General features: G+C 48.3%; 1 protein-coding gene across 4 annotated transcripts in view; it reads left to right on the plus strand.

Annotated features, from left to right (window-relative positions):
• GDPD5 (glycerophosphodiester phosphodiesterase domain containing 5) overlaps window positions 1–25158 on the plus strand; it is a 219667-nt gene that overhangs the window by 169290 nt on the left and 25219 nt on the right. For all 4 annotated transcript variants that reach the window (XM_063127249.1, XM_063127250.1, XM_063127251.1 and 1 more), the window contains 4 exons: window positions 8435–8517; window positions 10871–11021; window positions 19593–19811; window positions 24700–24857. In XM_063127249.1, coding sequence (XP_062983319.1) covers window positions 8435–8517; window positions 10871–11021; window positions 19593–19811; window positions 24700–24857 — 611 coding nt within the window. The remainder of the gene's footprint in view (window positions 1–8434; window positions 8518–10870; window positions 11022–19592; window positions 19812–24699; window positions 24858–25158) is intronic.

Below are 25158 nucleotides of genomic sequence, written 5' to 3' on the forward strand. Positions count from 1 at the left end.
TTAACGCCTAGTTTTTCTTTATGAAACCAGTGAAATGTTCCCCAGTTTGTGAAAACGTGACTGTATCTGGGAGGATGGGCAAAAGCCCATCATCACCACCACCACCGAATGTCTGGTTCGAGTTCTGTGGTCTCATGACATGTGTTTCCTCCCAGAGTTGTCATAGCTAACACGTCTCATCCATCTGAGTGGGTCTACTTTACACAGGACCAACATTGGATACGACCCTATGATCTTATTTCATTTTTATTTATTTTGTTAAAGGACAAGGAAAAGAAAGGAACCTCTCGTGCAAGCACTGAGTCATTACTGACTCTTGGAGGGATGCCAGCTTTCGCTGACGTTTTCTTGGCAGGCCTTATAGCGGGGTGGTTTGCCGTTGCCTTCCCCGGCCGTTATTACCTTTCCCCCAGCTAACTGGGTATTAATTTTACCGACCTCGGGAGGATGGAAGGCTGAGTTGACCTGAGCTGGCTGCCTGGAACCAGCTTCCACTGGGATCGAACTCAGGCCGTGGGGAGAGTTTCAGCTGCAGAAACTGCTGCTTTACTGCTCTGCGCCACACGAGGCTTCTTAAAGGACAAACAGCATTATAATAATAACTGGAAAATTACAAGATAAGAGGCCTAAAAGGGATTCAAGCAGCCAAATTTATTTATTTATTTATTTATTTAAGGATTTTTATGCCGCCATTCAGCCAAAAAAGGCTCTCACGGCGGCTTACAAAAGTATTTCAATCAATTCAAAGAAAAAAGCTTCACTTTTAAAATGCCCGGGTTAGGCAGACCAGTGTTTTGACTCAGTGGCTGGGTTCGGACAACACAATAATCAATGGTGGGTTAATAGTCAACTCCACAGTTGATTATCGAGGGGGTACTTCCCACATGACATGGATTAAGGCAGCGTTGAGTTGACTGTTAGTCAACGGTATGTTTGATTGGCACGTCCCCCGCACCCTCCCCCCTCCTCCTCAATCCTCCCGCTGGTATCCCATCAGCCATTGCGAGTTCTATTGGCTGGGCTATTGGTCGCTCTTGCCAGGGGACTCTATAGTTGCCGAAAATAACCAACTCTATGCAACGAAATAGTCAGCGGTGCCCGACACACAATCAACTGTGCACAATGTTGGTTATTTCCATTGGTTATTTTGGCCGAATAACCCACAGTGGTGTGAAAAGTCCCGGCAGACATAACCAACCGTTGACTATTTATGGTTACCGGGTCGTCTGAACCCAGTCAGTATAAGGCAGCTTCTGAGATCCTTTCCCTTACTGCTTTTCCCACATAAATGGAGCACTTTGGGGACTTCCTTCTCAGGTGAAAGACGACATGTTTACTACCTCACCTTCCTCTCAGTTGTCTGACAGCACCGTTGCTGCCAGCATCAGTCAAGTGGTTCAGGAAGGGAAGGCGACCGCACATGTCCTTGCGCTCTTAGACAGCTGGAACATTGTTATTGAAGATGTGTTTTCTCCACCACATCTCATCACCTTGGCTTTCCGGCCGGTTTTTGTCCTTTTTAATTTGTTATCATTATTGTTGTTGTTATTATTATCATCCATTCTGAGATGTTCTAGTCCTGCTTTAGAGTCCTGTCTCCTAGCCAAATGTGTTTACATCCCAGCCTCATTATCTTAATGCTTTCTGCCAAAGGCGTTCTGTTAAAAGCAGCTAATTCTCGCACTAATACTTGTTGATCTTTGGCTTAAAGTGAACATATGCCCTATGAAAGGAATTTGCTGGGGCAGCTGTTGCAAGGAGTCAATTGCCTAATTAAAAATCTAAAGATATTTCATTCCGTGAATAGAGGCTGCGTGGGTGTTCCCCCCCCACACACACACACTTCCTCTTCACCTGGAAAGTAAAAATGGAAAACACAAAATTAAATGTGTAAACCTGAAGCTAGAATCATAGAATCATAGAATCATAGAATCGCAGAGTTGGAAGGGGCCTACAAGGTCATCAAGTCCAACCCCCTGCTCAATGCAGGAATCCACCCTAAAGCATCCCTGACAGATGGTTGTCCAGCTGCCTCTTGAAGGCCTCTAGTGTGGGAGAGCCCACAACCTCCCTAGGTAACTGATTCCATTGTCGTACCAGAGTTGACCATGGAATCCCAGATACCTTCCTGCAGGGTAGAATCGTGAGTTCATATTTTATTTATTTATTTAAAACATTTCTTGGCTGCCTTTCGGGGCAGAAGCCCTCCTAAGATGGCTCCCAGCAATAAATTACAGAAAAACGGTTAAAATGTTGAAAGCAATATAAAACCAGAAGCATGATAAAACAGCAATAAAAACAATCATACAAGCCAACTGTTAAACCGGCAGCAACAACGTGTAGAAGCGATGTAAACCAGGCGAAGCGTCCAACTGTACCATTCCGTTAGTGCAAATGACGTTGCGCTTAGTGGAAACTAAGTCCTGAACTGTGCGCAAGAGGAGAATCCGACTCAGGTTAGTTTTGCGGAAGCCGTTGTGCACAACTCTTGTGCAACCGGTTGTGCAACCAGTTGCTCATTCCACTCGCACAACCCATTGTGAAATCTGTTGCACAGTTGTGTCAGGCTGTTGTTCCTCTGCCTGTCTATTTGTGGGTCCTGAGCTATTTGTCTGGGAGGGGGAATGCAGAGCCAAGTGGGGGAGACTTGAGGGGCCCCCAATCAGTGTAGTGATGAGTAGAGGGAGATAATGGTGTTGTGAGGAGGACTTGTCAGGTCAGTGGAATGCAGGCCAGATACTTATTTATTTATTTATTTATTTATTACACTTATATACCATCCCCATAGAGGGCTCTCTGGGCGGTTTACAGAAATTCTAAAATTAAGATAAAAACGAGTATACAAAATTTAAAATTCTAAAACACAGAACATACACACACAAAGCGTTAAAAACCGTTAAAAAAAAACTAAACTAAACATGTGGGTGATTAAGATGTGCTGCCATATGCCTGGGCAAAGAGGAAAGTCTTAACCTGGCGCCGGAAAGAGAGCAGCGTTGGTGCCAGGCGAGCCTCGTCAGGGAGATCATTCCACAGTCTGGGGGCCACCACCGAAAAGGCCCTGTCCCTCGTTGCCACACTCTGAGCCTCTCTCGGCGTAGGCACCTGGAGGAGGACCTTAGATGGTGAACGTAGTGACCGGGTATATTCACGTCGGGAGAGGCGTTCCGTCAGGTATTGTGGTCCCAAGCCGTGTAAGGCTTTATAGGTCAAAACCAGCACCTTGAATTGGGCTCGGAAACGTACAGGCAGCCAGTGCAAGCGGACCAGAGCAGGTGTTATATGGTCGAACCTCCTGGTTCCCGAAATCAATCTGGCTGCTGCATTTTGCATGAGCTGCAGCTTCCGAACCGTCTTCAAAGGCAGCCCTACGTAGAGTGCATTGCAGTGATCTAACTTGGAGGTTACCAGAGCATGGACAACTGAAGCCAGGTTATCCCTGTCTAGATAGGGGCGTAGCTGGGCCACCAGCCGGAGTTTGTAGAAGGCACTCCGTGCCACTGAGGTCACCTGAGCCTCAAGTGACAATGATGGATCTAAAAGAACCCCCAAGCTACAAACCTGCTCCTTCAGGGTGAGTGCAATCCCATTTAACGGCTGTGCCATGTTCCAGTCTTCCCCGCAAATGCAGGTTTGTTGGTTAAGAATATCAGAAGAGCCCTGATGCTGGATCAGACCAAGGGTCCATCTAGTCCAGCACTCTGTTCACACATGGGCCAACCAGCCATCAGCCAGGGACCAACAAGCAGGACATGGTGCAACAGCACCCTCCCACCCATGTTCCCCAGCCAGCCCTCAGGTCTCTGCATGCTGCTTTTAAATGCCAGATCAGTGCATAATAAGACCTCCCTCAATTGTAGGTGAGGCAACCAATCTGACATGCATTACCGAGACCTGGGTGGGTGAGCAGGGAGGAGTCAGTCTCTGACACCGTATTAGGTGAAGCCCAGCATCCTAGCTGTTCAATGATTTGACAAATTTCACCACTTTTAGCCATGAGGCTTACATGGTTCCTCCATGTTCAGAGTCAATATCTCAGAGTATATGATACTGAGGGTCAGACAGGGCACGGCTGTCTCCTTCCCACTTTGCTAGGGGGTTGGACTCGATGGCCTTTTAGGCCCCTTCCAACTCTGCTATTCTATGATTCTGTGATTCTCTGTGGGCATCTACCAGGCCATGGCTGGAAAACAGAACGGTAGGCTTCAAGAAGCTTCGGTCTTCTTCAGCCAAGCCCTCGTTTACGTTCTTCCCTTGGGTTTGTGTGCCGCCGTTTCCCCCTCAAATTGGCTCTGTGTTGGTGGAACAAAAAAGGCCCCCAGAAACTCTTGCTGTTAGTAGCTGAACTCATAGGCGTGCACAAGGGGTGTGCCGGGTGTGCCCAGGCACACCCTAATGTCTCAAGCAATAAGCGCCGAATTGAGGATGTCATTGAGTAGGGATCCAGAAGGGGATCCAAACACAGCAGGAACGACCCTCCAGCTTCTCCACTGTCATACCATAGAACCGCTGCATCGAGGAGAGTCCCATTGCTCCTGGCAGCAAGAGTGAAAATGGAATTGCTCTGCTGGGAGCTTCTTTACTGGGAGTTGTGCTTCAAAGAGGCCAGGAGGAGGGCCCCCGAAGGCTAATGCCACCTTGTAAGCCCCTTTTCTGGCCAGTGTCACCACAAAGGCCCACCAATATTTGGCCTTGAGGCGCATCTTGGTTGTCACACAGAGGAGGGCCAGGATCTCTTCTCGATCCACCCAGAGTGCAGGACACGGAATCATGGGCTCAAATGACAGGAAGCCAGATTCCGGCTGGACATCAGGAAAAACTTCCTGACTGTTAGAGCAGTACGACAATGGAGCCAGTTACCTACGGAGGTTGTGGGCTCTCCCACACTAGAGGCCTTCAAGAGGCAGCGGGACAACCATCTGTCAGGGATGCTTTAGGGTGGATTCCTGCATTGAGCAGGGGGTTGGACTGGATTGCCTTAGAGACCCCTTCCAACTCTACTATTCTATGGTTCTGTGATCTCCTAATTCCACTCCCTCACTTGCAACAGCCCTCCCGTGGTCAGGCTATCCAAACGCGGAGTAGAACATCAATGTCTACAGTGTTTGATAAATGAATGAATAAAAATAAGGTCCTTTATGACTGAGTATTCAATAAATGTCCGCCTTTTTTTAAAAAAATCCCTGGGTGCACCCCCTAATGAACTGTGCTGTGCACGCCGATGGCTGAATGATGCAACCTAAACTTCAGGTCGGTCCCTTCCACCTGACCACGCTGTGAGATGTGGTTTCCAGAGCCGAGATCAGCGGTGCATCGGAGGCGCCAGGCAGGGATTACGTGCTGCTCCTTTGCCGGAAAGACAGCAGGTCGGAAGACTGGGAAACTCCCCTCCGTCAGCACTCCAGGGCAAAATGGGATGGGTTGTTTAGTCTTCCTTTTCAGTGCTGCAAATCCCTTCCTTCCGGAACCGAGGCTATTAAGGTCGTCTTTAAACCAGAAAAGCACGCTCCCCAGGCCTCAAAGCCTTTCTCATCCCTTTCCTGCGTTGCTCCATCTTTCATCAGAAGCCTCTTCCTGTTTTCAGGGATAATAAAGCCATCTTTGCGGAGCTGACATGCAAGGCGCTCCCACAGTGCTCTTTGTTTTATCGGTTTTATTTATTTTTTCATAGTGACCTTTTGGGCGTTTAACTCTGCGCTGTGTGAAGAAGTCCTTCCTTCTATCTGCCCCGAATCTCCCACCTGTCAGCTTCATGGGATGACCCCGTTGGGTTCTAGTATTTTGAGAGAGGGAGAAAAATGTCTCCCTGTCCACATTCTCCACACCATGCATGATTTTGTACACCTCTATCATCTCCCCTCAGCCTCCTTTTCTCCAAGCTAAACAATCCCAGCTGCTGTAACCTTCCCTCATAGCAGAGATGCTCCAGACTAGGGGTGTGCACGGACCCCTCACTCCGCTTCACTTTAAGATCCACCATTTTCAGATCGGCCTGCTCCGCCCCGCCCCCACTCCGCCTGTGCCCACTCCACTCCGCTCGGAGCTCCGGATCCGGATCGGAGCTCCGGTCCCCCCCATAGGGGGGGTTACCAGGCCCTGCCGCCATTGCCGCCCATGCGGCGACGGCGACAGAGCCCGGTAAGGAGGAGGGGGGCCTTACCTGCCTCCGTCCGCGGGTCCGTCGCCGTCTTCAATTGAGCCCGTGGTTCCAGCAGGAAGTCTGGGCCGTGCGGCCCAGACTTCCTGCTGGAACCACGGGCTCAATTGAAGACGGCGACGGACCCGCGGACGGAGGCAGGTAAGGGAGAGGAGGGGGGGGGTTACCAGGCCCTACCGCTGTCGCCGCATGGGCGACAGCGGCAGGGCCCGGTAAACCCCACTTACCTTTCCAGCAGAGCTCCGGATCGAGGCGAAGGATCCGCCTTCACCTCGATCCTCTTCGCCATGCTCCGCCGGCCCCCCAATCCTCTTCGCCTCCGCCTTAAGGGCAGGCGAAGCCCCCCGCTCCGCTACTGCTTCTCCGCTCCTAATCAGAGCGGAGCACATGCCTACTCCAGACCCTTAATCATTTTAGTTGCCCTTTTCTGCACTTTCTCAAGCTCTACAATATTCTTTTTTAGTTGTGGCAGCCAGAACTATACACAGTATTCTAAGTGTGGTTGCACCATCGATTTGTATAAGGGCAGTGTGATACTGGCCGTTTTATTCTCAGTTCCTTTTCTTATTATTATTATTATTATTATTATTATTATTATTATTATTATTATTATTTATTTATATAGCACCATCAATGTACATGGTGCTGTACAGATTACACAGTAAATAGCAAGACCCTGCCGCATAGGCTTACAATCTAATAAGTTGTAGTAAACAATAAAGAGGGAAGGAGAATGCAAACAGGCACAGGGAAGTGTAAACAGGCACAGGGTAGGGCAAAACCAACAGTGTAAAGTCAGAACAAACTCAATATTTGAAGGCTATAGGGAAAAGAAAAGTTTTGAGCTGAGTCTTAAAAGCAGTGATTGAGTTTGTAGTTCTCAAGTGTTCTGGAAGAGCGTTCCAGGCGTAAGGGGCAGCAGAAGAAAAAGGACGAAGCCGAGTAAGGGAAGTGGAGGTCCTTGGGCAGGCGAGAAGCATGGCATCGGAGGAGAGGAGAGCCCGAGCGGGGCGATAGTGTGAGATGAGAGAGGAGAGATAGGCAGGAGCTAGGCAGTGAAGAGCTTTGAAGGTCAGTAGGAGAAGTTTATATTGGATTCTGGAGTGAATTGGAAGCCAATGAAGAGATTTCAGAAGTGGAGTGACATGGTCAGAGCGGCGGGCCAGGAAGATGATCTTAGCGGCAGAGTGGTGGACAGAGACCAGCGGACTGATGTGAGACGAACGCCTAACATGGAGTTTGCATTCTGTACAGCGGCTGCATGCCGGGTGGACATTTTCATTGAGCTGTCCACCACAACCCCAAGATCTCTTTGTTGGTCAGTCACCCCCAGCTCAGATCCCATCAGGTTATACTTGAAGTTGGGTTTTTTTTGTCCCAAAGTGCATGGAGCACATGGGCGCAATCAGGTACTACCCAAAGTATCTGAAAGAACTGGGCATGTTTAGCCTGGAGAAGAGAAGATTGAGGGGAGACATGATAGCACTCTTCAAATCCTTGAAAGGTTGTCACACAGAGGAGGGCCAGGATCTCTTCTCGATCCTCCCAGAGTGCAGGACACGGAATAACGGGCTCAAGTTAAAGGAAGCCAGATTCTGGCTGGACATCAGGAAAAGCTTTCTCACTGTTAGAGTGGTACGACAATAGAACCAATTACCTAGGGAGGTTGTGGGCTCTCCCACACTAGAGGCCTTCAAGAGGCAGCTGGACAACCATCTGTCAGTGGATTCCTGCATTGAGTGGGGGGTTGGACTCGATGGCCTTATAGTCCCCTTTCAACTCTACTATTCTATGATTCTAAGGCCATAGCTAGACCTAAGGTTTATCCCTGGATCGTCCAGGGGTCAAACCTGTTCATCTAGGTGACACACAGGGGATCCAGTGCTCAGGCAGGGGTGAACCCTGGATGATCCCAGGATAAACCTTAGGTCTAGCTGTGGCCTAAGTCTTCAAGGACTTAGCCATCTCTTTATCTTCCCCAAGGAGCAGACGTAGGAAGCCCCAAGGAAGCTTGTCTGCCCCAAGGAGCAGACGTGCATCTCAAGATCCTCCTTGGGGCAGATGAGCTTCCTTGGGGCTAATAGTCTAGAGATTTTGATTCAGTGATCTCATATTGGCAGAGCATTGTCTGTGTGTGTTCGATGCTATTTTTAAACATGCTTGGCTAGTTCATGCTGGCATTTTGACCGACAGGGTCTATCACTTGTATGGCGTCCAGTTTGGCCGTGTGCTTCTATGAATAAATAATATTGTTTATTCTCTCTGTTTCTTCTCCAGCTGGCACCCGAAAACACTCTGATGTCCTTCCAGAAGGCAGTGGAGCAGAAAGTCTACGGCGTGCAGGCAGATGTGGTGATAAGGCAAGTCTCCGGGAGTGTAGAAGGTTGCGTGTCAGTTTTTTTCTCTTGAGTGTTCCATGCCCATGTCCACATCCCAGGTTGACATATTAGTTAAGGGAAACTTTCAGAGCCCAAGGTGGCAAAAGAGCCCTTTTGTGTCCTGGATTCAAAGCTGATTCCATATTATTATTATTTATATACCGCCCCATAGTTGAAGCGCTATGGGCGGTTTACAAAGATTAAAAGCAGTGAACTTTAAAAACAAATATACAAAATTTAAAACCATAAAAAGCATAAAAACAGATAGTGGCCTGGTTCAGACCGCACGCTAAACCATGCTGCTTAACCACAAAATGGTTAACAGAATGCATTCCATTAACCATTTTGTGGTTAAGCAGCATGGTTTAGCGTGTGGTCTGAACCAGGCCAGTCACCCCATTCAGATAACACGCTAAGAAAAGGAAAGGAACCTCTCGTGCAAGCACTGAGTCATTACTGACTCTTGGAGGGACACCAGCTTTCGCTGACGTTTTCTTGGCAGGCCTTATAGCGGGGTGGTTTGCCGTTGCCTTCCCCGGCCGTTATTAGCTTTCCCCCAGCTAACTGGGTACTCATTTTACCGAGCTCGGGAGGATGGAAGGCTGAGTCGACCTGAGCTGGCTGCCTGAAACCAGCTTCCGCTGGGATCGAACTCAGGCCGTGGGGAGAGTTTCAGCTGCAGAAACTGCTGCTTTACCGCTCTGCGCTGCTTAACCACAAAATGGTTAACGGAATTCTTAACCATGGTTTATGGTGTTGCCTGACACACGGTTTCCCTAACCATCTGCCCTGTTAACCCCATTGTGGTTCAGCTCTCAGAGGCAGCCTGGCAGCAGCAACAAAATATATGCCCACTGTCCCTTGGTCCCCTCCAGAACAGCCCTCCTAGGTACTGGATGCTGGGACATCAGGAAAAACTTCCTGACTGTTAGAGCAGTACAACAATGGAATCAGTTGCCTGGTGAGGTGGTGGGCTTTCCCACCCTAGAGGCCTTCGAGAGGCAGCTGGACAACCCTCTGTCAGGGATGCTTTAGGGTGGATTCCTGCATTGAGCAGGGGGTTGGACTCGATGGCCTTGTAGGCCCCTTCCAACTCTGCTATTCTATGAGTCTATGATTCTATGAGTTGTAGGCTGTATGGAGGCCTAGGGCTGTGCTTTGAAATGACGGATCCATCATAAAATGGCGGATCCAACATAGAATGGCCTCCATGCTTTGAATTTTTGAATCCAAAACCCGGATTTGCCCAGCCGTAACGTATGTTACCTTTGGCAGGCTTTTGCACTTACGGACGTAGGAACCCGCTTTATTACTGAGTCAGACCATTGGTTCCTCGAACCTAGGATTGTCAACTTTTGGGCAGCCAACAGCTGTCCAGGGTTTCAGGCGGGAGTTTTCCCAAACTTACCTGCAGATTGAACCTGGGACTTTCTGTGCGCAAAGCCGGGGCTCTCTGCCACTGAGGCTCTGATCCCCTCCCCTCCAGTAGACTGGATGCAGGTGGACAGACCCTTTCCATGCAGGAGGGGGTGCAGCTGGCTTTCCAGCCTCGGGCGGTAAAACCCCCATCCGTTGGAAGACGATGCAGGCAAGAAGAGGCGTAGCTCCATGGGAGAGCCCCCACCTTGCATGCCAAAGGTCCTGGGTTTGATCCCCGGCCTCCAGGTAGGGCCAAGAAAACCCCACGTCTGAAACCCTGGTAGAACCATCAGTGTCGACCATACTGGGCTAGATGGAGCAGTAGGCCTATATACACCCGTGGCTGGGGAACATGGACGGGAGGGTGCTGTTGCCCTTGTGTCCTGCTTTGTGGGTCCCTGGTCGACTGCTGGTTGGCCCCTGTGTGAACAGAGTGCTGGACTAGATGGACCCTCGGTCTGATCCAGCGTGGCTCTTCTGATGTTCTGATGTTCTTCTGACCCAGAAAGTCCCAGCATCGCATGCAGTGCTGGCTCCAGGGTTTGTAGGGCCTTTGGGCAAGCTCCCCCGCCCCCCCGCCATGGCCCCCATCCCTCTCTGAGTCTACCTTCTCCTTGTCATGGCCACCAGCTGCTCTCTCTTCTCCTCCTCACTGCTTCCACCTGCTTGCTTGGCAGGAAGAGAGCTGGGGAGCCAGCAGGTGTCTTCTGCTCCTCCTTCTCACTTTGCCTGGGCCAAAGCGAGAGGCAGCGGAACAAGCAGGTGGCCATGGGGGAGAGGAGGAGCAGCTCCAGGGGGGTCTTGTCAATGGGCCCGTGTGGGGGCCTCGGCGGGGGCCCGGCCATGCCGGCTCCGGGTCCTGCAGGCGCTGCCCTGCAAGTTAAAGGGCGATGCTTCCCTTCCCTCTGTCCCACAGTTACGACGGGGTGCCTTTCCTCATGCATGACAAGACGCTACGGAGGACGACCAACGTGGAGGACGTGTTTCCAGACCTGGCCTACGAACATTCCTCCATGTTCAACTGGACCGACCTGGAGAGCTTGAATGCTGGCGAGTGGTTCCTTAAGGTGCGTAGGGGAATATTGGGGTTCCATCCTGCTGGCCACCAGCACCAGGCGAAGTTATTTATTTATTTATTACATTTATATCCCGCCTTTTTTCCTCCTTAAGGAACCCAAGGCGGTGTACGTAATCCTCTTCGTCCTCCTCCTCCATTTTATCGTAGTGCACACCCTGTTGACTTCGAAGCTCGACTTATTTAGTTATTTATTTTATTACATTTATATACCGCTCCACAGCCGAAGCTCTCTGGGCGGTTTACTTCTGCAGTGCGTGCTACATATAGGGCTACCTTTGTGCCTAGTCCGGAAACTTCAACTACCGTATTTCTTCAATTCTAAGACGCGCTTTTCCCCCCCATATAAACATCTCTAAAAATGGGGTGCGTCTTAGAATCGTGGGTGTGTCTTAGGGTGTTGTTTTTTCCTGTTGGTGGTACTGAAATTAGGGTGCGTCTTACAATCGATGGCATCTTACAATCGAAGAAATACTGTAGTTCAAAATATGGCGGTACACCTAGGGGTGACCATATTACACCAACTCTAAAATCACTTCACTGGCTGCCAATTAGTTTCTGGATGAAGTATAAAGTGTTAGTTATTACCTTTAAAGGATCGCCTTCTCCCATACAATCCGCCCCGCACACTCAGGTCCCCTGGGAAGAATTTACTTCAGCCAGCAAAAACTAGATTGACTACTGTTACCCAAAGGACCTTCTCTTCTGCTGTTCCCAGACTGTGGAACAGCCTGCCAGGATAGATCCGTCAGCTTAATAGTCTTTTTTGAATTCAGGCTGTAAAGACTGATCTCTTCCGGCAGGCCTACCCAGTCGAATTTTAAGATGCCTTTTAATAATGTTTTACTTTCATATGTTTTTAATCAGTTTTATGTATTTTATGGTGTTTGGTGTGGTTCCCTGCCTCGATCCAGAGGGAGAGGCGGGTAATTAATAAATAAATTAATAAATCCTATGCAAGTTTAGACAGAAAAAAAGTCCTACAGCTCTCAACATTCCCCAGCGAGCTTTGGAGTTGTAGGACTTTTTCCTATCTAAACATGCATAGGGTTGTACCCTTAAGCATTTTCAGACCGTTTTTTCAGAACCTCTCATTCTGGTTTACAAAGAGTTCAGGCTGTGGCAGGATAAAAAATAAATTTAAAAAATTGCAGAATTTAATAGTCATTTATTCAGTAGAATAGACGGCAGTAAGCTAAACATCCCGGAAAGCCTGGGTCACTTTTTTCTAATGATCCGGGCCGGGGGGGGGGGGGGCTCCACTCCCCCCACCCACGCAAAATAAGAGATGGCAGTAGAAGAATGCCAGCGGTGGGGTGTGCCACAACACAGGCTCTGAACACCAAGCCTGGCCGTGGCCACTCCATGCTCAAGCCAAGCACCGCCACTTGATACGCCTGAGGCGAGGGATAAAAACTAGGGGTGTGCACGGCCCCCCCCCCCGTTCCGCTTCTCTTCCAGATCCGCAATTTGCGGATCGGGCCGCTTCGCTCCGCCCCCGCTCCGCCTATGTCCGCTCCGCTCCGCTGCGGAGCTCTGGATCCGGATCGGAGCTCCGTTTCCCCCCCCCCCATAGGCTTGCATTAAGCTAAAAAAGTATACAACTTTTTTTCTGTTAAAGTTAGAAACCTCAAGTTTGGCACCATGACACCTCATGGAGGTATACACACGCACGCCAAGACTCAAGGCAATCCCATCATCCCCTGATTTTTGGGGAATTTATGAAAATCGGGCACCCCATTCACACCCCTTTCAATAGCTCCGTCAATTTGCACGTTGGAAACCTCAAACTCGCCACCATGACAGCTTATCCAGGGATACACATGCACGCCAAGACTCAAGGCAGTCCCATCATCCCCTGATTTTTGGGGAATTTATGAAAATCGGGCACCCCATTCACACCCCTTTCGATAGCTCTGTCAATTTGCACGTTAGAAACCTCAAACTCGCCACCATGACAGCTTATCCAGGGATACACATGCATGCCAAGACTCAAGGCAGTCCCATCATCCCCTGATTTTTGGGGAATTTATGAAAATCGGGCACCCCATTCACACCCCTTTCGATAGCTCCGTCAACGTGCACGTTAAAAACTTCAAACTCGCCACCATGATAGCTTATCCGGGGATACACATGCATGCCAAGACTCAAGGCAGTCCCATCATCCCCTGATTTTTGGGGAATTCATGAAAATCTGGCACCCCATTCACACCCCTTTCGATAGCTCCGTCAATGTGCACGTTAAAATCCTCAAACTCGCCACCATGATAGCTTATCCAGGGATACACACGCACGCCCAGACTCAAGGCAGTCCCATCATCCCCTGATTTTTGGGGAATTTATGAAAATCGGGCACCCCATTCACACCTCTTTCGATAGCTCCGTCAATGTGCACATTAAAAACCTCAAACTCGCCACCATGATAGCTTATCCAGGGATACACATGCACGCCCAGACTCAAGGCAGTCCCACCATCCTCTGATTTTTGGGGAATTTATGAAAATCGGGCACCCCATTCACACCCCTTTCAATAGCTCCATCAATGTGCACGTTAAAAACCTCAAACTCGCCACCATGATAGCTTATCCAGGGATACACATGCACGCCCAGACTCAAGGCAGTCCCATCATCCCCTGATTTTTGGGGAATTTATGAAAATCGGGCACCCCATTTGCAGACGTGGACTGTTCTCTGACATTTGGACAGATAAAAAAAGGGAAGTGGGCACACTCACAGATGCTATCTAGACCCACAATCATGCCAAGGTACAAGGCAATCCCATCATCCCCTGATTTTTGGCGGGGCTTAAACCTGCAGACGGCTCAATGGGGCCATTTCAAAGGAAATCCCAACATGCCATGAATTGGGGAGTAGAGATCAACCTAAATGAATCTTCTTCCACACTTGAAAAATGGATTTGGAACTTCCAAAACTCTAAGTGAGCGCTGGAAGGACTTCTCCCCCGAGTCAAAGCCAGACACAAACCATCCCTGCGAGGTGGGCAGGGGAGGAGGGAGGGAAGGCAGGCAGGCAGCAGACATTTCTGGGGGCATAAGGAAGTGAGCCAAGGATAAGCCAGTAATGCATATTAAATGGAATAAATAAATAAATAAATAAATAAACAAAGGAGGGGTGGAATTAAAAGCAGCAGTGTTGCTGAATAAACAACAAGAAGAACTTTTTTTAAAAAGGCTATATCTGTCTTTTACCAGTAATGAGGGGTGGTGGTGGACGTGCCCAGATGGGGAATCATCGGCTAATTTAACTGGTCCTGTCTAAGAACCAGTCTTTTAAGAAGCAAAGCTCTCACTTCAACTCATGATAGGCGTTGCTCCACCGGGTTACTCTCTTTGGAGGGCTCTGATGGCCCTCCAAGTACAGGAGAGAGTGAGGGCACGTCCACATGCCCTAGGGGAGCTCATCCCCTTGCACCACATCTTTTCAGTTGTTCCCCAAAGTTAGGATGGGTAGCAGTGCTGTGTTTCTATCTCTTATTATTGGCTTAGTATATGATTTCAGGTTGTGTTTGTGCATTTGGTGGGGCTACTGTTTTAAAAAACACTGGGAAAAGTCCGTTCAGACTAAGAAAGAGAAGTTCCCAGAATCCCAAGTTACCCGTTTTGCCTATCCCCTCATGACCGGGAATTGACTCTGCCCCTCAGCAGTTGAAAAGGTAATCTTTTTCCCACCTTTACCCTACTTTTTAAAAAATTCTAGCAAGCGAACCGCACCACGCAGAGAGCTGAGGGTAGGCTCAAAATGACTCCCAGCCATGACTCTCTAAGCACAAGAAGTTTCAGAAAGATAGCTTCAAAAACAACACAGTTATCCCCTTTTCTTTTCCGCAATGCAATCCTATGGGCGAAATGTTTCAAAATGGCAATCGGATCGGTCCGCGGAAAGAGAAGCGCTCCGAAAATGGGCGCTTCTCTTCGCCTTGCTTCTAGGGGTCCCCGGTCCGCTTCTACTCCGCCTCTGGGCAAGGCGGAGCAGGCCAATTCGTTTCTGCTTCTACGCTTCTAATCGGAGCGGAGCACATCCCTAATAAAAACCACCTTCCTCCAAACTATGTGGAGGAAGGGGTTTAAATGGAGAAGGATTTCAATATATAAAATAATACACTGTGAGTTATACGTGCTGAGGTGAATGATTGTCAGAGTGGGTGCTAAATGAATAATCTTCAGATGATAAATGCCAAACAGACACGTGGGATTTTTGTGGTAGTTAAAAACAAAATAATTAAAATTTATTTTTTAAAAGTTCACAAGCTTTGTTTCAAATTAAAACATTCTAAAACCTTTTTGGAAACCTTTCATCCAATCCTTTCACTCATTCACATACGCGCTTTCCTTTCTCTCACACAATCAATCTTGAACTTCCTTTATTATCAGTATTGATTAATATACATCAACTACGTGCACACCACACTCCAAAGACACCACTCTCTACACTGAACCTCAGATTTCCCAGAACTTAAGTACCCTAAACACAGAGAGCACTAAAGACTCTAAGACAGCCTTCCCCAACCTGGGGTGCTCCAGATGTGTTGGACTGCATCTCCCAGAATGCCCCAGCCTGGCTGGGGCATTCTGGGAGTTGTAGTCCAACACATCTGGAGCGCCCCAGGTTGAAGAAGGCTGCTCTAAGGACCTCAAAAGTCCCTCACGATCCCCTCAGTCCTTCCCTTATATATGACTCCTCCCCCTCCCCAGACATTCTAACTCCGCCCACTCAGGCCAACATTCTAAACTCACCACAGACTTACAAACTACAGACATACATTTGGGAACTGACTTGTGGGGTGTAACGCCACAGGGCGCCACAAGTGAAGAAGCCACGAATGGTGCAGGGACCCTCAGAGGGGCCTCGTAGAAGGCTCAAAATGCTGGGTTGGTGCACGGGGCTAAAGGCGGCCCTTGGGTCGTGCTACGGTGTCTCACCCGTTTGTCTTTACAGTGGTACTTGTCCACTAGTCTGTCAGGAATTGACTTTAGCAGAGATTCAGCAGTAACACAGCAGCTTCAGCGTTTGCTTCTTCTGTATGGATATTGAGCTCTTGTCCCTAAGAGAAGAAAATATACTCACAACACGTATAGCTTTTCTTCAGTAAAGTTTTTTTTTACTGAGGCATAACGTCTTTTGTACAAAATCATCCAGCATACAAAATCATCAGCATCCATGATACAGTGAGGTACCGGTTCCTCTCTGTTCGGCCCTGGTTAGGCCTCATCTAGAGTATTGCGTCCAGTTCTGGGCTCCACAATTCAAGAAGGACGCAGACAAGCTGGAGTGTGTTCAGAGGAGGGCAACCAGGATGATCAGGGGTCTGGAAACAAAGCCCTATGAAGAGAGACTGAAAAAACTGGGCCTGTTTAGCCTGGAGAAGAGAAGATGGAGGGGAGACATGAGAGCACTCTTCAAATCCTTGAAAAGTTGTCACACAGAGGAGGGCCAGGATCTCTTCTCGATCCTCCCAGAGTGCAGGACACGGAATAACGGGCTCAAGTTACAGGAAGCCAGATTCCAGCTGGACATCAGGAAAAACTTCCTGACTGTTAGAGCAGTACGACAATGGAACCAGTGACCTAGGGAGGTGGTGGGCTTTCCCACACTAGAGGCCTTCATGTGGCAGCTGGACAACCATCTGTCAGGGATGCTTTAGGGTGGATTCCTGCATTGAGCAGGGGGTTGGACTCGATGGCCTTGTAGGTCCCTTCCAACTCTGCTATTGTATGATATTCTATGATAAAATATCACCATCCAGCATCCACCCACACCACCATTCCATCTGTACAACTTTATATATGTTTCATACATGGTATTGCACCCAGTTCCATCAGCCAATCATTCAGTCAACAGTTGAATCAGGAGGCCTTGACATTTTACAGTCCACTAATGATGTCTAACACCTGTAGAGAATCAAGGATCCAGAGATTGTGCAAACGTCCAGTTTTTTCTTCTTCCAGGGCTTAACCCTCTGTAGGTAAATTTTCCAGCCCTGATATAGTCCACCGCGTCTGGAGGGCACCAGGGCCAGATCTTCACCAAGAAGGATATAACACTTTGAAAGAGGGTTGAAAACGGTATATGGAGTGTGTCCTGGGCCCCAACAGTTGTCAATAATAATAATAATAATAATAATAATAATAATAATAATAATAACAACAACAACAACAACAACAAATTATTATTATTATTATTATTATTATTATTATTATTATTATTATTATTATTATTGGCACGGTAATGGACTGGATGAGGGCTAATAAACTGAAACTTAATCCAGACAAGACGGAGGTACTGTTAGCGGGTGGTTCATCTGTCTGGCGAGGTGATGTTCGCCCTGTCCTGGACGGGGTTGCACTCTCCCTAAAGGATCGGGTCCGTAGTTTGGGGGTGCTCTTGGATCCAGAACTGTCACTTGAGGCACAGGTGAACTCAGTGGCAAAGAGCACCTTTTATCACCTTAGGCTGATATACCAACTGCGCCCTTATCTGGACAGAGATACCCTAGCTACAGTGATCCATGCTCTGATAACTTCTCGTTTGGATTACTGCAATGCGTTATACGTGGGGCTGCCTTTGAAAACGGTCCAGAAACTTCAACTGGTACAAAACAGGGCAGCCCGTTTACTAACAGGGACTGGCTGACGAGATCACATCACGCCAGTCCTTTTCCAGCTTCATTGACTGCCAGTCCAGGTCCGGGCCCGATTCAAAGTGCTGGTATTAACATTTAAAGCACTAAACGGCTTGGGGCCAGGCTATCTGAAGGAACGCCTCCTCCCATATGTACCTGCCCAGACCCTAAGGTCATCTTCAGGGGTCCTTCTCCGTGAGCCCCTGCCAAAAGAAGTGAGGCAGGTGGCTACCAGGACAAGGGTCTTCTCTGCTGTGGCACCCCGGCTGTGGAATGAGCTCCCTAAGGAGGTTCGCTTGGCACCTACATTATATGCTTTTAGATGCCAGGTGAAGACCTTTTTATTCTCACAGCATTTTAACAGTCTATAAATAAATTTTAACTTGGTGTTTTAAATTCATAATTTTGCATTGCTGCTGTTTTTATCTGGTTGAGCTTTTATATTGTATTTTATAGTATGGTTTTATACTGTTGTTTTATACTTTGAATGTTTTTAATATTTGTGAACCGCCCGGAGAGCCCCGGCTATTAGGCGGTATAGAAATGTAATAAATAAATAAATAAATAAATAAAATTGTTACTTGCCTCTGCCTCCGGATCGAGGCGGGGCACAACACAAATGCAACATCATGCAACTAATGCAACATCATGCAACATCATGCAACTAATTAAAACATTTAAAACCAATACATCACTAAAAGCACCACATCATTAAAAGGCAGTACCATTATAAACTGTTATAAAGCAGTAGTGTAGGTTGGGGACGGCTGAGAGGACACCAGTGGAGAGGACCATTTTCCTCCTTCTTTCTTCCCCCCAATACCAACCCCCCCCCCCCAGCTCATCAAAGGGCCGCATGACAAGCTCAGTGTGAGAAATTCTGCGAGGGGGTTTAATCAGAGAAGGGGCTTCCGGGATTAATGAATCTCTCCCGGTCCGCCTGCTGTGTCAGATAAGGAGTCTTTGCTCTTCTGAGCAATCTATCAAGAGCTGACAGATGGGAATCGGCTTTAAGAAAGCGAGATGTAGGCGGTGACCCAAAACCCAGCAAAGAAAGGTTGTCACAGAGACGAGGGCCAGGATCTCTTCTCAATCATCCCAGAATAAGGGGCTCAAGTTACAGGAAGCCAGATTCTGGCTTGGCATCAGGAAAAACATCTTGATTGTTAGAGCAGTATGACAATGGAACCAATGACCTAGGGGGGTCATGGGCTCTCGCACACTGGAGGCCTTCAAGAGGCAGCTGGACAACTATCTGTCAGGGATGCTTTAGGGTGGATTCCTGTATTGAGCAGGGGGTTGGACTTGATGGCCTTATAGGCCCCTTCCAATTCTACTATTCTATGATTCTATGTGAGTCCAAACCTATGTGAGAGATGACAATTGAGGTAATGTGGCCTTTGAAAGAAGGTTCCCATCTTCTAGGCCAGGATCTCTTCTCAGTCATCCCAGAGTGCAGGACACAAAATAATGGGCTCAAGTTACAGGAAGCCAGAATCCGGCTGGACATCAGGAAAAACTTCCTGACTGTTGGAGCAGTACGGCAATGGAACCAATGACCTAAGGAGGTGGTGGGCTCTCCCACCCTAGAGGCATTCAAGAGGCAGCTGGACAGCAAGTGGATTCCCGCATGGAGCAGGGGGTTGGTCTTGATGACCTTATAGGGTCCTTCTAACTCAACTATTCTATGATTCTGTGATTCTTATAAACGTCCATGCGCGACTCAGAAAACAGATGTTGGGGTTGGGCCAACCGCTCTGTCCCCTTGGCAGCAGCATGTTAGAGCATACCATGAGTGGGTTCTGGAAGTGCCTTGAGCACAAAAATAGAAATCGGGCTTGTGGTCTAGAGGCGACTTTCTCCTAGCCCTTGGCTTTAAACATTGGTGCCTTATTTTCCTCCCCGCCTTCCTGCTTTCCACAGAACGATCCCTTCTGGACAGCCAACTCCCTCTCCAAGTCTGACTACGTAAGAGCCGCCAACCAGTCGGTCTGCAAGCTTGCCGACATGCTGGAGGTCATCAAGGGCAATGCTACCGTCCTCTTGAGTCTCCAGGACTTGCCCCTGGACCATCCCTACTACAGCGCTTTCATCAACATCACCTTGAAAACGGTCCTCGAATCGGGCATCCCTCAGCAGGCTGTGAGTTCTTCCGCGTCACGTTTGTAGGTAGATGCTGCAGGACCACGGTGTGGGTCTCCATGCACTCATTAGAGCGAGAGATAGCAGGGGGGGTGGAGCTTGGCCACTGGAAATGGCCTCTTCATAGGTTGGTGCAAGTTGCTCTTCCAAACCCCACTAGAGAAGAGGAGGAAAATCTTCCTAGGAAACTCCCCAAAGCTTACCTAGTTTGCTTCATCTTCTACCTGCCGTCCACATGATTCCAGCCAGTCAGGGAGCATGTATCCTGTGCACCATCTAGCCAATCAGGGTTGGTGCACAGCAATGTCAGTGAGGGCAGATGAAACTTTGGCATTACAAAGCATGCGATGGAAAACTGGATGGAGGGGTGGGAGAGAGCATACTGGCCCGCTGCCGAGGCGAATGGCCTGATCTTCCCCTGGGATCTCTTGTGTGCATTTCTGAGCTTTTTTGGGTTGGGGGGAAGATACAAGAGTGTTTGTGAGCATCCCACAGACTTACACCAGTTCTGGATCTGCATTAATTTATATATTCTTGGGACCTCGATACTTGAGAGAGCGCTTCTCCTTATATATGCCTGCCCGAGACCTTAGATCTGTTGGAGGAGCCCTTCTCCGCATCCCACCAATGCAACCTATACGTTATGATGGGACAAGGGAGAGGGCTTTCTCTGTGGTGGCACCCCGACTGTGGAATGCCCTCCCCTGGGAGGCCCGATTGGTGCCAACGTTGATTTCATTTCGACGCCAAGTAAAAACATGGCTTTTTAACAAAGCCTTTGATGGTTAAACTCACTGACACATTGTTTTAACTGCTTATACTGCTTTTAAATTATATATTGTTTTAACTTGGATCATGGTTTAATTTGTTTTTAACTGTGCATATTTATTGTTTTATACTGTATATTTTTATCTGTACGCCTGAGATCTTTATCTGAGATCTTCGTGATATAGGGCGGGATATAAATATTTTAAATAATAAATAAATAAATAAATAAATATTCTTATCAACACATCCTGCTGAAGGTCCATTAAAACCCGGTTCACACAACATGACAAGCCGGAGTACGGGTTGAATGCGGGTTATCACTGAACCGTGCGGGTTGTTATTGAATCCTGAGTTGTTGTGTTGTGTGAACTCAGCCATGCTAACAAAGGATGGTTTGTTACCCACAAGCAACCCACAGCACAAATCAACAACAAACCACGGGTTCTCTTTGTGGGTTGTTTGTGGTTAACAAACCATGGTTTGTTAGTGCAGCTGAGTTCACACAACACAGCAACCCAGGATTCAGCGGCAACCCATACTCAACCTATATTCAACCCATACTCTGACTTGTCGAGTTCATAGAATCATAGAATAGCAGAGTCGGAAGGGGCCTCTAAGGCCATCGAGTCCAACCCCCTGCTCAATGCAGGAATCCACCCTAAAGCATCCCTGACAGAAGGTTGTCCAGCTGCCTCTTGAAGGCCTCTAGTGCGGGAGAGCCCACAACCTCTCTAGGTAACTGATTCCATTGTCGTACTGCTCTAACAGTCAGGAAGGTTTTCCTGATGTCCAGCTGGAATCTGGCTTCCTGTAAGTTGAGCCCGTTATTCTATGTCCTGCCCTCTGGGAGGATCGAGAAGAGATCCTGGCCCTCCTCTGTGTGACAACCTTTTAAGTATTTGAAGAGTGCTATCATGTCTCCCCTCAAACTCCTCTTCTCCAGGCTAAACATGCCCAGTTCTTTCAGTCTCTCTTCATAGGGCTTTGTTTCCAGACCCCTGATCATCCTGGTTGCCCTCCTCTGAACACGCTCCAGCTTGTCTGCGTCCTTCTTGAATTGTGGAGCCCAGAACTGGGCGCAATACTCTAGATGAGGCCTAACCAGGGCCGAATAGAGAGGAACCAGTACCTCACGTGATTTGGAAGCTATACTTCCATAGTATAGCTTCCAAACAGCATTTGCCTTTCTTGCAGCCATATCACACTTTTGGCTCATATTCAGCTTGTGATCTACAACAATTCCAAGATCCTTCTCGTTTGTAGTATTGCTGAGCCAAGTATCCCCCATCTTGTAACTGTGCATCTACTCCTGATCATTGCAGTCTGCAGCCTCTGTGCGGGGAGTGGAGGCATACACACTGTGCCTTGGCCAGCCAGACGGCTGATGCCCAGTTTTGCGCCTTCCCAATTAAGGGTGTGAGTTTTTGTTGTTGTTGTGTTGAACCTGAAGCGTCTCATAATCCCACATATGGAGCCATGAGGCTGGAGGAAGGTTCTGTATTTAGTTTCCATCTGTTTTCCCAACAACTGACTCCGGCACCCAGGTTTCAATTAAGCAGGAGGCTGCTCCCACAAATAGGAGAGTTGCCTCAATCTGCTAACATTTCTCCCTGCCAACCCCCACCCTCCCCGCTACACCCAGGCTCCTTTTAAGCTCTGTGCGTTTGTGTGTGTGAACGTTTGGCATCACAGCCCCGTTTGCAGTATCTGCGTTCACTCCGAACACTGTTTTTGGGTGTTTTTGGAACACAGCCATGTCTGAATTGGGGGGGTGGGGGAGGGCAGGGGGCATGGCCCCAATCCTCTACCCACTTTAAGCCTTCATATGTTCAGGTGAAGCCCTGCAAACAGGGCTCCTGTGTTGCTGTTTTTTGGAATGGAGTCAGGGATAAAATGGGAGAAGCAATTTAAAAATATCCCGAATATATATATATATATATATATATATATATATATATATCTGATAATACTATTGCTGATTTCTGCAGAGATCTGGTAATTAAAACAGCCAGCAGTAAACAGAATTCTTACATAATGGAACTGGGACAGCTAGAATAACGTATGCAGAATGTTAGAAATTCCCCAGAAATATCATCTGTGAAATAGCTAAAACGAGGGCAGAGCTGGTATATTAAACAATACTGTCTTCAAAAAATGGGGGTAATCGTTAACAGGCGGAATGGTTTCAACCTGTATTTGCATGGATGATTTTGCATCTGTACTTATTTTTACATAACATAAATTTGCTCTGAATATTTTTAATGTTTAGACACTGCAATAACGGGGGGGTCTGATCAGTGGTCTGGAAACAAAGCCCTATGAAGAGAGACTGAAAGAACTGGGCATGTTTAGCCTGGAGAAGAGAAGATTGAGGGGAGACATGAGAGCACTCTTCAAATACTTGAAAGGTTGTCACACAGAGGAGGGCCAGGATCTCTTCTCGATCTTCCCAGAGTGCAGGACACGGAATAACGGGCTCAAGTTACAGGAAGCCAGATTCCGTCTGGACATCAGGAACAACTTCATGCCTGTTAGAGCAGTACAACAATGGAATCAGTTACCTAGGGAGGTGGTGGGCTCTCCCACCCTAGAGGCCTTCAAGAGGCAGATGGACAACCACCTGTCAGGGATGCTTTAGGGTGGATTCCTGCATTGAGCAGGGGGTTGGACTCGATGGCCTTGTAGGCCCCTTCCAACTCTACTATTCTATGATTCTGTGATAAGACAGGAAGCAAGGGAGGAAATTCTCCAAGACTCTCCAGGAATCAAGGAGGAATCTTCCCAGGGGCTTATCAGGCAGGAGGCCCAGGCTCAAAGATCATCCTCCCCTACTCCAGGGACTCAGTCTTTGTCAGAGGGGAAGGGAGCATCAGAATTGACATATCCCAGAGTCTGCCACAGGGTCAAGTGAGCGGAGTTGAGAGGAGGTGGGAGGTGGTCCACGAGGTTAGCCATTCACCAGAGGTTACAGCTGGAGTGCTGGGCTGAAAACAACAGAATGAAATTTAATAGGGATAAATGCCAAGTTCTACATTTAAAAAATAGAAACCAAATGCACAGTTACAAGATGGGGGATACTTGGCTCAGCAATACTACAAACGAGAAAGATCTTGGAATTGTTGTAGATCGCAAGCTGAATATGAGCCAACAGTGCGATATGGCTGCAAAAAAAGACCAATGCTATTTTGGGCTGCATTCATAGAAGTATAGCTTCCAAATGGCGTGAGGTACTGGTTCCTCTCTATTCGGCCCTGGTTAGGCCTCAGCTAGAGTATTGCGTCCAGTTCTGGGCTCCACAATTCAAGAAGGACGCAGACAAGCTGGAGCGTGTTCAGAGGAGGGCAACCAGGATGATCAGAGGTCTAGAAACAAAGCCCTATGAAGAGAGACTGAAAGAACTGGGCATGTTGAGCCTGGAGAAGAGAAGATTGAGGGGAGACATGATAGCACTCTTCAAAGACTTGAAAGGTTGTCACACAGAGCAGGGCCAGGATCTCTTCTTGATCCTCCCAGAGTGCAGGACACGGAATAACGGGCTCAAGATAAAGGAAGCCAGATTCCAGCTGGACATCAGGAAAAACTTCCTGACTGTTAGAGCAGTACGACAATGGAATCAGTTACCTAGGGAGGTCGTGGGCTCTCCCACACTAGAGGCCTTCAAGAGGCAGCTGGACAACCATCTGTCAAGGATGCTTTAGGGTGGATTCCTGCATTGAGCAGGGGGTTGGACTCGATGGCCTTGTAGGCCCCTTCCAACTCTGCTATTCTATGATTCTATGAACCTCCCTGAAGGAAGGGTCCAAGAAACCGTCCCTTTTTGGTGAGAGAGGCAACTGCCTTGCTTTGTTAAGTCAAATTAAGCTTAGGGGACAGCTCCTAGCCTTCACACTCCCTTCAGGTTTGAAGAGATATCTATTTACTTGAATAAAGCTTTTCTGGATTGCACGGCAGACCTCTTTATTGTCACACCTCTCGGCGGGGGAGGGCTTGGAATCACGACAGCGGAGGACCACAAGTTGCCCCCACCCACCCCTGCTTCGAAGGTTTTTGATTTTGTTTTCCGAGAACCGCCACTCTTTTATCATAGCAAATCACTACTGTCTGTTTGCTATTGCTACAGGTGATGTGGCTGCCCAACTCAGAGCGGAGCCTCGTTCAGGAGATCGCCCCGGATTTCCAGCAGACCTCCAGCGTCAAGGCAGACGCGCAACGGCTGAGGGACCGAGGCTTCCAGAAACTGAACCTGCGGTACACCAAGGTCACCAGTGACGATATCAGGTTCTGCCCTTGGCTTTCATAGAATCATAGACTAGTAGAGTTGGAAGGGGCCTACAAGGCCATCGAGTCCAACCCCCCTGCTCAGTGCAGGAACCCACCTTAAAGCATAGCTGCCTCTTGCATGCCAGTTTAATGTAAGGGCGGGGAGAAATATTGGCCTCCTAGGAACACCCCACACAGATAAATGAGATTTGGCTGCAGACTTACGCTGGGAAGGAGCCCCATTGGTCTCTGTGGTCTTACGTCCACGTTCACCTGCACAGGGTTGGGCTGCAGGTTTAGTAGCTCTCTATTTTTTTAT

The sequence above is a fragment of the Elgaria multicarinata genome, chromosome 5, assembly GCF_023053635.1.
Source record: "Elgaria multicarinata webbii isolate HBS135686 ecotype San Diego chromosome 5, rElgMul1.1.pri, whole genome shotgun sequence".
NCBI lineage: Eukaryota > Metazoa > Chordata > Lepidosauria > Squamata > Anguidae > Elgaria > Elgaria multicarinata.